Source organism: Atta colombica, unplaced genomic scaffold, assembly GCF_001594045.1.
Source record: "Atta colombica isolate Treedump-2 unplaced genomic scaffold, Acol1.0 scaffold198, whole genome shotgun sequence".
NCBI lineage: Eukaryota > Metazoa > Arthropoda > Insecta > Hymenoptera > Formicidae > Atta > Atta colombica.
Window position 1 is genome coordinate 4198066 of NW_017259291.1, and position 12638 is coordinate 4210703.

Sequence of the window (12638 nt, forward strand, 5' to 3'; positions counted from 1 at the left end):
AATTATGTGATGACAATGGTGATAGTAATATTAAAATAATCGAACATAAGTTATCACAAAAATAAATAAAAATCTCATTTTCCTGTTTATAAAATAAATATATTTTATTTCTTAGAGAAATAAATTCGTATGTACAATTACAAAACATTAAAAAAATATTCTAGTAAGTTTTAAACATTCTCTTCATCATATCTTTATTTCTCTGAAGTGATTCTTGCAATTTAGTGTTGAACACATCAAATTGTTCTTTCGCCGAGTGATTAGTAGATTCTAAAGTAAGTACTGCCTTTAAATCTGTTGTAGCTTTTTCGTTGTCTCCCATATTACCATATGCTACTCCTCTTCTATACAAGGCCTTAACATTATTCTCATCTTTGTACAACACCTTTGTACATAGCGTAACAACATGTTGATAGTTCTTTCGCTTCAGTTGACATATAGCCATGTTATTATATAACGCAAGTCTTAAATTATTAATATTATATTCCAACTGCTTATCTAATTTTAAGTCAGCTATCGGCTCCAATGTTATGAGAAGCTTGCAAGCTTTGCTGAATCTGCGGAATGCATCTATGATTCGGGATTCCTTGAATAACTCAGTACTTTTTTCTTTATATCTCAAAGCTACTTGATATTTTTCTTCTGCGCTCCAGTCCCAAACTGGTTTATGGCGTTTACAAAGAACCAATGTGATCTCAAACTTAACTATTACAGATTCATTATTATCTACAGATTCATCTGATTGTTTTAAAGGCATGGCAATGGTAACAAGACTCCTCTCATTGATATTCATCATACAAATTACTCTCTCGATTTTTTCATCAATTTCTGAGCTAGCTTCTCCTATAACTATCATTTTTTCAGACTCTCCATCAAGAATATTAGTATGATATTTCTCTTTCAAATCCGTTTCAGACATTCCAGTAATGTTTATGTTCTCTACAATAATAGTGCATGTGGAGCATTCCGTTGGCTTCTTTGTAAAAACATCCGACTTTAGCACTTTCTTTTGAATGCTTTTGTCTGCTGATTTCCATAAATGTGACATCGTGATGATACATCAATGATCAATGCTGTAACATGAAATTATTAATCAGAGATATTAGAGATATTAATATCATATTAGGGTGTAAATTTAACATGCAAATTGTTCAACTTATTTGTTTGAACAAACACTTCTTAAATTCATTTATTTTAGACTAATCACAGGCAGGGAGAAACTTGACTATTCCTTTGGAATGCACTGGATATAGTCCACCAGTTGCGTGTAAGCGCTACACTATACTGCAATACCATTCTGTATACTTCATCATTGCGCTAAATTCTATTCCTGGTTAACTTTTATTTTCAAATTTTAAATGTCACACTGGTGACTGATTCTACACCATCCTTTTAAAACAGTGTAGCAAAATCCCACTTCGTACACTGCGCCGTAGTCAGGGAAATGTCAGAAACATGGTACATCGAATGAATTCGCCCAAGTTTGCCTATCATATCAGCATGGAAACACGCATGTTTCTATCATGGAAACACGCATTAATGCAACCAAAAAAAACGCCATGCCATGATTCCATCACCAGTTTTTTTTTGTGCCGGCATTTTTCATGACACCGTTGAAATCCATACATTAGCGCCATCGATGAATCCATTTTCAATTTAGGTACTACGTGGCCACAATGCTACATCCTTTTTTTGAAACTGTTGATAAAATCGTAGCAAGAGAACACTGAAAAATGTTATACGAATTAATCTGTGCTCCATTCATTAATTGTGAGTCGGGAATAGTGAATTCTTAAAGAAATAATGAAAAAATAACAAATTATTATTTTTTTAAATAATGATAATGTTTAATTTAGTCACCAAAGTTGCTTTTAAAAAGTAACTTTCCATTCTCTGGAATTTCAATAAAAGTACAAAAGTAAAAATTTCTTGTATGGATTTCGAATTGCGTGAAAAATTTCTATAAAACATCTTATTTTATTTTATATCGTTAATGTAAATTAAACGAATTTTCTAAATGGAAGGAATTTTAGAAACATGTAATTACTAAAGACTAATATTATATATTTTAAAACAAATTAGTTAGTAATCAGCAGCTGCATATTTCTAGTATATATTTATATAACATTTAATTTTGTCCACTTTTCACTGACTTTCCATAACCATTTTGCCAGATTATCGTTCTTTGCTTCCTCTGATACTTCCTTAGATTCGCAATTACTGTAAATATAACATTGATATTATATATTTGCGACATTTAACATTTTTTTAAATTTTCGATGATGCTTACTCTAAATAACATCCGGAAACATTTGTAAGACTAGGATCTAATGCTGCGTACAAAACAGATTGAGCTCCATGCCAAGGTGCTTTAATAAATGGCCAAACAAATGGCTTCAGGAGTATTCGCGTAAAGAAATTGTTGTATACAAACATGTGCCGCGTTATGTTCGTATCAACTATACCGGGATGGACAGCGTTCACAGTAACATTGGTTCCTGAAAAATAAGTGTACATCGGTAATCACTGTGAAAATTATAATGAGAATTATATAATTATATTAACTTACCTTTCAATCTGCTCGCCAATTCCTGAGTGAAAAGTATTATAGCTAATTTACTTTGACTGTATGCTCTACCAGCGTCATAATCATTTTCCCAATTAAAATCCTGCATATTTATTTGGCCTGTTCGATGAGCAGCACTGGTTAGATTTACAATTCTGGATGGCGCAGATACTTTCAGGACGTCCAGAAGCAAGTTTGTGAGTAAGAAATGTCCCATATGATTGACTCCAAGCTGCATCTCGATGCCTTCTTTAGTGTGACTCTTTGGACATCTCATCACACCAGCATTATTAATAAGTACGTGAAGTTTATCGTTCTCTATAAACAAAATAAGATATTTGAATAAAAATAAGATATTTGAATAAAAACAAAAAATTTCTAACTGTATACTTTTAAATATCAATCACCTTTTTTAAATTGTGTAACAAATTTTCTAATACTTTCTTGTGATGCTAAATCACACTTCCTACAATAAATGTATTTGTTCTTCGTTTCGAGTACAATATTTCGGCGTTCCTACAAGAATAAAATATAATAAAAAGATATAGGATGGATATATAGTCAAATCTTATATTTAGGATTGTCTTAAATACAAAACGGTCTTGAAATAAGAACAAATTATAAATATTGCTCTGAACAATATAGTTATTTTAAATGAATATAAAAGCATATAAAAGAAGTTAAATAATCGATTTTTATAATATTACAATATATAATGTCTATTCAATTTCATAATTTATAAATTGAGTAAATACTAACAATATAATTACCCTTTCACATTTTTCCATGTCTCTGCATGCCATAATAATTCTTGCATTGCGTTTGGCTAATTCTAGGACTGTCTCCCTTCCAATACCAGAATTGGCTCCTGTCACAATGATTATTTTATCAACTAGATCTTCTTTTCCTTCATATTTCGGACCTCCTATATAATCCCTACAAATTTGACATCACTTTTACTCTTTATGTCACAAAAGCAACGAAAAAATCAAAAACTGTCTTAGTTATCCTAACAATCAACAAAAAAACTGTCTTAACAAAAACTGTCTCAACATTATATGTATGAATGGCAAGATTATGTATATTAAAAATTATAGCTATATGAATAATTTTGTTTATATTTTTACAGCATAAATATTTACAGATACTGAAAATATTAAAATAAAAAGCAAACATAAAGGAAATAAATGATTGATTTATAGTGTAAAATCTTAAGGTAACTTTCCAGCAATACTATACTTCGTCAGATACGCCACGCCGGCGGTAGTCGCCACCATGGAAGTGTAAACAAGCGATTTTGGGATTTTCCAGTTCATTTTTACTGATCAAGTCGTGGATGAAAATAAAAAAAAAATTAGATTCGTGCAAATTCGAGAAAGAACATAACCAAACTCCGCATTGCATGCGGCGCCATACAACGCGTCACATGTTTAGCTTGCTTCGGTTCGCTCAAATAAGCACGTGCATGAAGCATATATCAATACAAGGCGAAAAAAATCTAAATAAATAAAATAAATTTTTAAGCTCAATGAAGGTATGAGACAATAACTAATTATCATTTCATCTGATTAATTAATTAATCTCTTATTAATATTTAATCTGATTAATTAATCTTTTAGTCCGTATCGAGGCTATCTAATAATGTATTGAAAGTTCATTAGGAAAAACGATTTACTTGTATATGAAATTATATAAAATTTGACTTATAAATGATTATAAAATGTATTGGAATAATAATTATATTTTCCATAAAATATTGATCCTACAAGCCATTCTTAATATTTGTGATATTTATTCTCTATTTCATTAGTTTTATTCGTTCATTCAATTAAAATTATCGCATGTTGCTAAAATTATTTAATCTTCTTTATTATCTGCAATAATTCAAATTTCTAGATGTGAATGAAATTAATGATTACAAAATAAAATCATAATAATTTGAAATATTATAACAAGTTAATGAATCCTATTAATTCTCTAAATTGTTTAGTTATAAGCTTTTATATATACATTTGTGACAAAAAATATATGATAAAAAAGCAGTTTTGAAGATTAAAATACAAAATAAGAAAACGGTAGGATGATAGGAAAGTATTTATAAAAAAAAATTTATTCATGCTTTTTATACATGGCTTGAACATTTTGTAGATTCTATAAATGCATATATAAGTATATACATTATATTTAAATAAAGCTATTCTCTCGACAATTATACTATTTTGCGAATACACGAGTACCGCCGACTTCTTCCACTAGACATCTTGTAGTAGAATCTGTTGTAGACTCGCCGAATCGACACAACGATTCGTTCGTGATTTCGCAAATTGTGTCGTCAAAAACAAGGAAATCTTTCGTTCTCGTTCGTTCGATTTATCCGGGATATGTTGGGTATATGCCAAATGTATGCACAATTACATTCTTCACCTCTCGCAACTGAAACAGCAGATCTCGTGAACCAAGTTCCGTTAAAAATCAACGATTCCCAGCATTCCGGTAATTTCAATGTATTTCAAATAAAAAGGGAAGTCTATACTGTAACATAGATCTAAGACGCTTTTAATTTCATGCAGAAACAAAATAACGATGAGATTCATTCGACGTTATTATGTGACAGCAAGTTGCTAAAGCCTTCGATGTTTTACATATTTTCATCAACCCATTTATTTCTCATTCATTTCTTATAACGTAACGAATCAATTTTCTCGTCTTTTTTTTATATCTTTTTGAGATTATCATGTTACACAATCATTCTCTGCGATAAAAGCAAAACAATAGATATACTCATCAGGAGAATCAAAACGTAAAAATTTTCTTTTTCCTATAATCGTATTCAATGAAACGGCAATCGCCGGAGCCATCGCGAATGCTACAGAATAAATTACTACTTGATTAAAGGACAAGGATTACGCTACATTGTTTATCTTATATCGTATATACAAAGTACTTAACAACGTGATGCGTTTCCTCGAAATATAAATTATTAGGTCCCCGCCCAATGCCGTGTTTGCAGAGATAAAAATTTAGCATGTACATCTAAAATTCTTCCCTATATCGCACGATGATTCCGTACAAAATTCTTGTACCAATCGCATCGTGATCTCAATACGAGTTCACTGGTTTTCGCAATCTCGACCGGAATTTGTCGAGTTACGCTTCACGCTAACAGTCCGGGAAGATATTCTCTATAGTCTCGATATGGGATGTAACAATCAACGTTAATATTCAGAGGCTTGATCTCGTTTTTTCTTCTGTTCTTATTTTTTTATAACCGCCAAGAACGCTCATTTCTCAACGTGAGTTAAAATTAAATATTCGCCTGACAGACGTGTATAAATATAATCCATTGCAAGGTAATATACACAAAATCATTTTATGATGTGCGCGCACACCGTGTACTTGGTTCCCTCGAGTTATTTCCAACATCGTGAATATCGGCATGTCGTGATGTACATTACTAATACTAATTATATCACATAATAAGTTTTCTTATTTACAGTAACAGTGCTTCCGTCGTCTATACCTCGTGAAATCTTCTCTCTTTCACAATTGCGTTACAGGGCATTAAACCAATGAATAATTCGCAACTAATTGCTGGTGATATAGAATGTAGTGATATTAATCCAACTTTGTCAGTAGCCTTCAATAAGGCTATTTCAACAATACATGTGAATTACTTGGCGAAAGTAAAATTTGTACAAGTTTTCACAATCTATGAAAAATATATAATTAATCATTACAACTTAGTCTACTCTCATCTCATATAATTACATTTCAGTCTAAATTGTTTCTCCAAAGAAAACAATATTCTCCATATCTTCCTTCTGTTGTTCGTTAAAATTATTGACTTTTTTCTACAATTCGGTTTAATGCTGTTTTTGCTAAATACCTCATTACGTTTTAAAATTTATACAATATTATATGAAATAACAATATAAAAGAAGAATATTAATTTTGAGAAGCATAAATCACAAAAATAAAGAAAATCTTTATAGTTTTATATCTTATTATGAGAATGAGTTATCCATTGTATAATAGCACTCTGTATAAAATATGATTTATTTATAAAAAAAAGAAATTTGTTAAAAGAATTTGATAGATATTGAACGTGATATATAATTTCTTTTCTTCTGCATCGATATTGATAAAATAAGTTTTATTTAAGAGTAAGTGACATGTGACGTTAATATTTGCAAAAGAAAAAGAGAATACTGCAAAGTACATTAAAACTTAAATTGTATAAAATGTTCCTTTTATATTTTAATGTACCATTGCTTCAGTCATTTTAAATTCATTTTCTTTTCCCTCTTGCTTACAGGAACTTTGCTGCAATTGAACATTGCTCCATATCGTGAGTACATCCCAAAATGTACTGACAGCTCTGACAAATCTATAATTCAAGCGTGCCATAATTATTCAGTGTTATTAGTACATTTCAGAACGCATCTAATGTTAATACAACTGTTGTAAAAATATTAGTATCTTGCTTCGACATTCAGACTAGATCGTGAAAAACTGATCTGTCTTTCACTGCTATTTGCGTAAAAATCGCAAAAAGCACGATATCGTGTCATTATATAATGCGAAATAACAAAACAGTTCCGTCCATGCTAATTACAAAAGTCGGATTTATCGCGTTATATACAAAATACATACATACAGATCCTTTAATAAGATAAAATATACGAAGGACGAAAGTATAACATATTTTAGAAAATCGAAAGTAAATTTTTATAAATAAAAATAATAATATAAAAGTAGACGGAAAATAAAGTACACTAGTTACATTCATAGCACAGACAATATTCATAGCAAACTTGAAATTTGCTTCGTAATATTCGCTGTACTAAGTCGAGAAAGACATTAAAATACAAACAAAAAAAATGTCAGTAGGATCCAAAGATGCTTTTTCATGTCAACATCAAAATAAGTCATGTGAGACATTGACGAATATCAAGCGTCAATTTTGATCACGTGATTTATTTTGATAGCATGAAGGCACCTTTAAATTTAAATTTCAACTTTTAGACTATGTATCTCCCCAAAGAGATATGAATGAAAGTTCGATGAAATGAGTAAGAGTAATATGACAATAGCGCGGATATCAGGTACTTTCTTTTCTTCGGAAAACGATATCGTGCTCAGCATCAAAGCTCCAAAGTCACAGCATGGATATATCGAAAAGATGTTTATTACATTTATTTCTGTGATATATCAATATCACATCCAAGTATACTTTAAAGCTTTTCAACGACGGTCCTATACTGAGCATCCAAATGCTGCGTATCGTCAACATACTCGAAACAACATTCCCTATGTCTCTGTATTGCTAATATCCATTTGGTAACATAAAAAGAAGTATTTTCTATGCATAACGAGCAGTCCCACTCGAATACTTTACTGCACCCACCTAGCACATTCTTAAGGACTGCTCGATATGTCCAGTCTTCTTTTTACACTGCTTTTTCTGGCTTTCCTCAGGCCATAGAAATCGTGACGTTAATTCCTAAGTTTCCATTGTCAGCAAATAGCTGTGCTATTGAGGTGTCAAATACAAGGCAGTCAGAATTTAAAATTGCAGAGGACACACCCTCATGAATAGAACGCGGCATTGCTTCCCATGTGAGACGTCTTCTATGTCCATTTAGTTCTAGTCTGTTGCACATGATAATTTAATTAAAAAACGTTTATACAAGAGATGGAAACATTAAATCTTGAATTTTGTTAGATATTATATACTTTCATATAAATAACACAATTACCTGTAAGCGAAGTTCTCTGCTTGCTTCCTGGAGCCAATCAATTGTACAATCGCGAAAAATTGTTGATGTCCATCATATTTCTCCTGTTTCTCAAGCACCAACATGAAATGGTGGCCAAAACAAGATTGCATCATGACCCAATCCACGGCTCCAGGAAGATTGATGTCAGTTGCCAAAAAAACAATGTCTTCGCCTAGAGAACATTCCACAAAAGTATTGTGTTAGAGTTTAGAATCAAGATACAATTAGCATAAATTTATTACCTTGTAAAGTTGTAATGCTTTTGTGGCTCATAATAAGATGCGGCATCACTTGCTCCAGCGATCCTTGCCATTTACAAGACGCACCTGGGCAAGGACAGCTGTATGGACGGAACTCACATGCATCTTCATGATCTGCCTTCTCTGTATGTACCAGCGAAACTGTACAGCCACTAGTGGAGTATTTGCAGGGGAACATTACATTACTAGCCACCTTTTCCATAGCCAAATTACGAATGTTACCTGTACACATATTGATCAAATATTTTTGAGGCTTCCACGGCTGCTTTCTACATAAAGATTGTATTTCGCAAGTTTTCTCCATGTCCGGATTCATCCTTGGAATGTTTCGCAAATCTGAAGTGGAATGCAAAGTTCACGAAACGTTGGCATTCCAAGAATAGATCTGGATATGGAGAAAATCCACGAATCGCATAATCTTTATACTATATATTGATCAAATATTCGTTAGGATGCTATTTCATTTGTGTGTTTTTGTCGTATGATAAATGTCGTACGATAAACAGAACAAAGAGGTCCTTTCTATTCCATAACCAATCAATAGACTTGAAAAATTGTTTGTACGACAAAAACGCACAAAAGAAATATCACCCTAAATTTCAATAATAAAGAAAACTACATCGTACCCAATGGACCTCTGCATGTGGGGCAACAGGAAAGTTTCGGTCTGCAATTGGTGCAAACTAAATGTCCACTCTGACATTGCAGAATAGGTGGAAGCACGTAGTCGAAACATACAGGACACTCGAAAAGACTTGCCAGGTCAGTGGAGCTGCTCATGGCGGATACGGACGACGCTGAGGTACTTGCAACTCCTCTCCCTCGCTTCCCAGTGTTGATGTTCAGTTGAGACATTTTGCCTCTTAGATTGTGTACCGATCGCCACTTGAATGACAATCTTTTTTTGTTTTTTCGTGCCGTTCTCAGCAATGCATCTCTGTTTTAACCAACTGATTCATCTCTCTGTAAAACAATATCCATAAACATAAGATATCAATATTTTACTTAACTCCCCCTCTCCCCTGAGTGTTCATGTTCTATAGACGGCTATCAATGGCTATAGAAACCAAGTTATACATGTGCACACGCGTTTTTTTCTCTCTTTTGTCTATACACATCTAAAGGATAGATCTGGCTATTGTTCTTTAATTTCTTTTACGAATGTAAATGTATCTTACTTGAGAGACACAATTTTTTTCTTTGATATTTTTAAATTCTCATAATTTAACAACAAAAATTTTTATTTTCAAATAAGGATCTTATAATCCAACTTTAAAGTGAGATATGACAAGCTCCATATACTATAAATACAATGTTATTTTTACTGTTCTGTTATTATAAAAAAAATATAAAATTCTGAATTAATTTCGTTAATATAATTTCTAAAAATATAATATATAAGATTTAAGAATTAAAATTTAATTAAAAATAATCGAAAAATATTATATGAGTTATTTTAAATGAGACTTAAAACTCTCTCTGTTTCTATCTCTTTTTCATTTTAAAATGAGACAGAGAGAGTTTTAAGTATCGCTTAAAGTCAAAGTAACGTTGGTGCAACCAGGCCTTAAACTCTTAAATTATCTGAGCCTTAAACTCCACTTAACAGTGCCACTTTTTATTATCTTATTAGTAATAATTATATTTATTAAACCTAAATTAATTTTCTATCTGTAGAAATTCATAGAAAAAAATTCTAAACCTTTTTTTTCATATTTTCTTTCTTAGATAGATATTCATTCTGAGAGAGAATTCAGGATTTATGTCTATTTAAGAAAGAAAATATATATCTGAAATAAGCTTAGAATTTTCCTCTATGAATATAGATAATGGAAAATTAGATTAGATCTAATGAATCTAGTTCAATGAACTCTAATTATGAAATTTTTAATCGACTAACTTAAGTATACCGTTAAATTATTAATATCCCTAATGGTACTTGTATATATAATGCTAATATCTATCGATTTAAATAATTACAGTAAATTATGCATAAGATGTAAGATGAAAGTATACGAATCAGCGAATGCTGATTTAGCTTGTTGCTGTCACGTAGATCGTCGGTTAGACTATACAATTTCGCCAAAGAACACCGTATTCCGAAATTAGAAAAAAAATGCTGGTTGCACTCTAATCTTCGGTAGTTTTGCCGTGTCACTATAATTATCAATTTCACAATATTTTCAATTAGGTTATACAATTTCAATGACGTTTCCGCTCGATAAAAATACCACGTAGATTTCAACGCGACGTAAATATTGTCACTTTTTTAAATACATGCGTCCAACGACACGCAACAATTGCACGTATCTAGGGCGCAAACAATCGATAGCCAACGATGCGTTGTGCAATGTCAAGTCACGCGATTATAATACGCACGTTTTTTATTCTACTATAAAAAAATGTGCTGACTCAAAAATTTTTCCATTTCGTAGATGAATAGCTCCTTATGTAGTCTTGAGACTAAAGATACACGCTCATCGTTATTCTAATTCTCGATTCATAAATGACGGCCTGAGAAAAAATTTATCTGCCAAAAATTTATCCCCCCTATCTATCTGAGAGATAAATCATAAATTTCAATAATAATCTCCTAGTTTTTCAGCATTCGATCAAGTGTGTTAAAGTCCATTGGTAAGAATTAAATCGTGTCTTTTCATAAATCCATGAAAGATTGAGAAAAACGATCAAATATCATTTTTAGTATTAACTGGACAGTTTTATGTCCGTTTCTAACTATAATTTTAATCTCGGTACAATTAACTCTTCATCTTGTTCTAAGAATTAGAAAAAGATGAAATTGAACCAAAATTCAAATTAATTTTTGAATTGATATCAATGGATATTAGAAGACAAAAATAGTAACTTTCAGTCAATCTAACATTTCTATTGCAATTACAGGCAATTCAACTTTTAACGTGAATACTAATACATCGCTCGTCAATTTAAAACTCACTTCAATCCGGAACGTAGCACTCGAGACACAATGAATTGAAACCTGTTCCTTTATATAAAAGTCATTTTTTTTCTCTTATCTTCTCACTATCATATAAAGGTATTCGTCTCTTCGGCAGCACCACGTTGACCACTTACCAGAATACACAGGCAGGATTCGACAAAGGTGCAATCGTAAGATCGTCGTCGCGTTCACCGCCGGGGCAGGTGAAACATACACGCCGTCTTCCCTGCGATCGGAAGGCTCGCACGGCCGAACGACAGGAGTCGAGAGAAGGCACTTGTTGTGAGAGACAGCGATGACGTTAACGATGACGATGAAGAGAGCGACGTAGTCATAGACGACTCGACGCGATGGTCAAGATTCGTGAGCGTTGTTGCACGAAAGCCCGTCGATGTTGCGTGACGACGCATCGATGTGACCAGGGTGTTGCGACGACAATGCGAAAGAGAGAGATAGAGAGAGAAAGACAGTGTGTGTGTGTGTGTGTGTGTGTGTGTGTGTGTGTGTGTATGTATTTTCCTCGGGACTCAGCGAGAAAAGAAGCAGGAGCACTGAAACAGCGAGAATAGGCGGGTGATGAAGGAGAAGAGGGGCTACATCTCGAATCCTCGCGAGCGTCGAAGCAGGGTGACCGATCTTGATGGCACCTGTGCCGATTGTGGGTGAGGCATAGCACTCGCACTTCGGAAACACGCTTTTTCCTCTTCGCTTCTTCGCTCGCTCACTCGCCTTATCCGCCCGCGATGATCTTCCACCTCCTCCGTTCACGAAAGACGCCTCCGATCGTCTTGGTCCCTGCACGAGAATAGCCGTACCAAAAACGCAACGAACTCGATCAGCTATACAGCTGTTATACACATACATACACCAATGGCAGGTCAGCGCCGCTTGTGCAACTACCAGGAGTCACCGGGAGAATTGAAAACCGACATGCCGAGCGATGCCGAGGGGCAGGATGGCGCAGCGGCATCTATTGAGGGAGCCGTTAATCATCCATGGTCCCCTCGCCAGACAATGAAGTTAAAAAGAAAGTATTGGATTTATGCAAAAAAGCTTATTTGATCGTATTTATT

At 33.1% G+C, this 12638-nt stretch overlaps 2 protein-coding genes across 2 annotated transcripts; both read right to left on the bottom strand.

Moving 5' to 3' along the window:
• Positions 1-160: 160 nt before the first annotated feature.
• On the bottom strand, positions 161-856 carry LOC108686869 (70 kDa peptidyl-prolyl isomerase-like). Its single transcript, XM_018192365.1, has one exon. It carries the CDS (start codon positions 854-856, stop codon positions 161-163), a length of 696 nt encoding a protein of 231 aa, XP_018047854.1.
• Positions 844-11605, bottom strand: LOC108687021 (retinol dehydrogenase 13-like). The gene is given in 10 exon segments (XM_018192599.1): positions 844-1084; positions 2126-2220; positions 2291-2498; positions 2570-2884; positions 2974-3082; positions 3337-3502; positions 8326-8518; positions 8589-8828; positions 9233-9569; positions 11563-11605. Coding segments are annotated over 9 exon segments (1728 nt in total). The 5' UTR covers positions 9462-9569; positions 11563-11605; the 3' UTR covers positions 844-911.
• Between the last annotated feature and the right edge of the window lie 1033 nt (positions 11606-12638).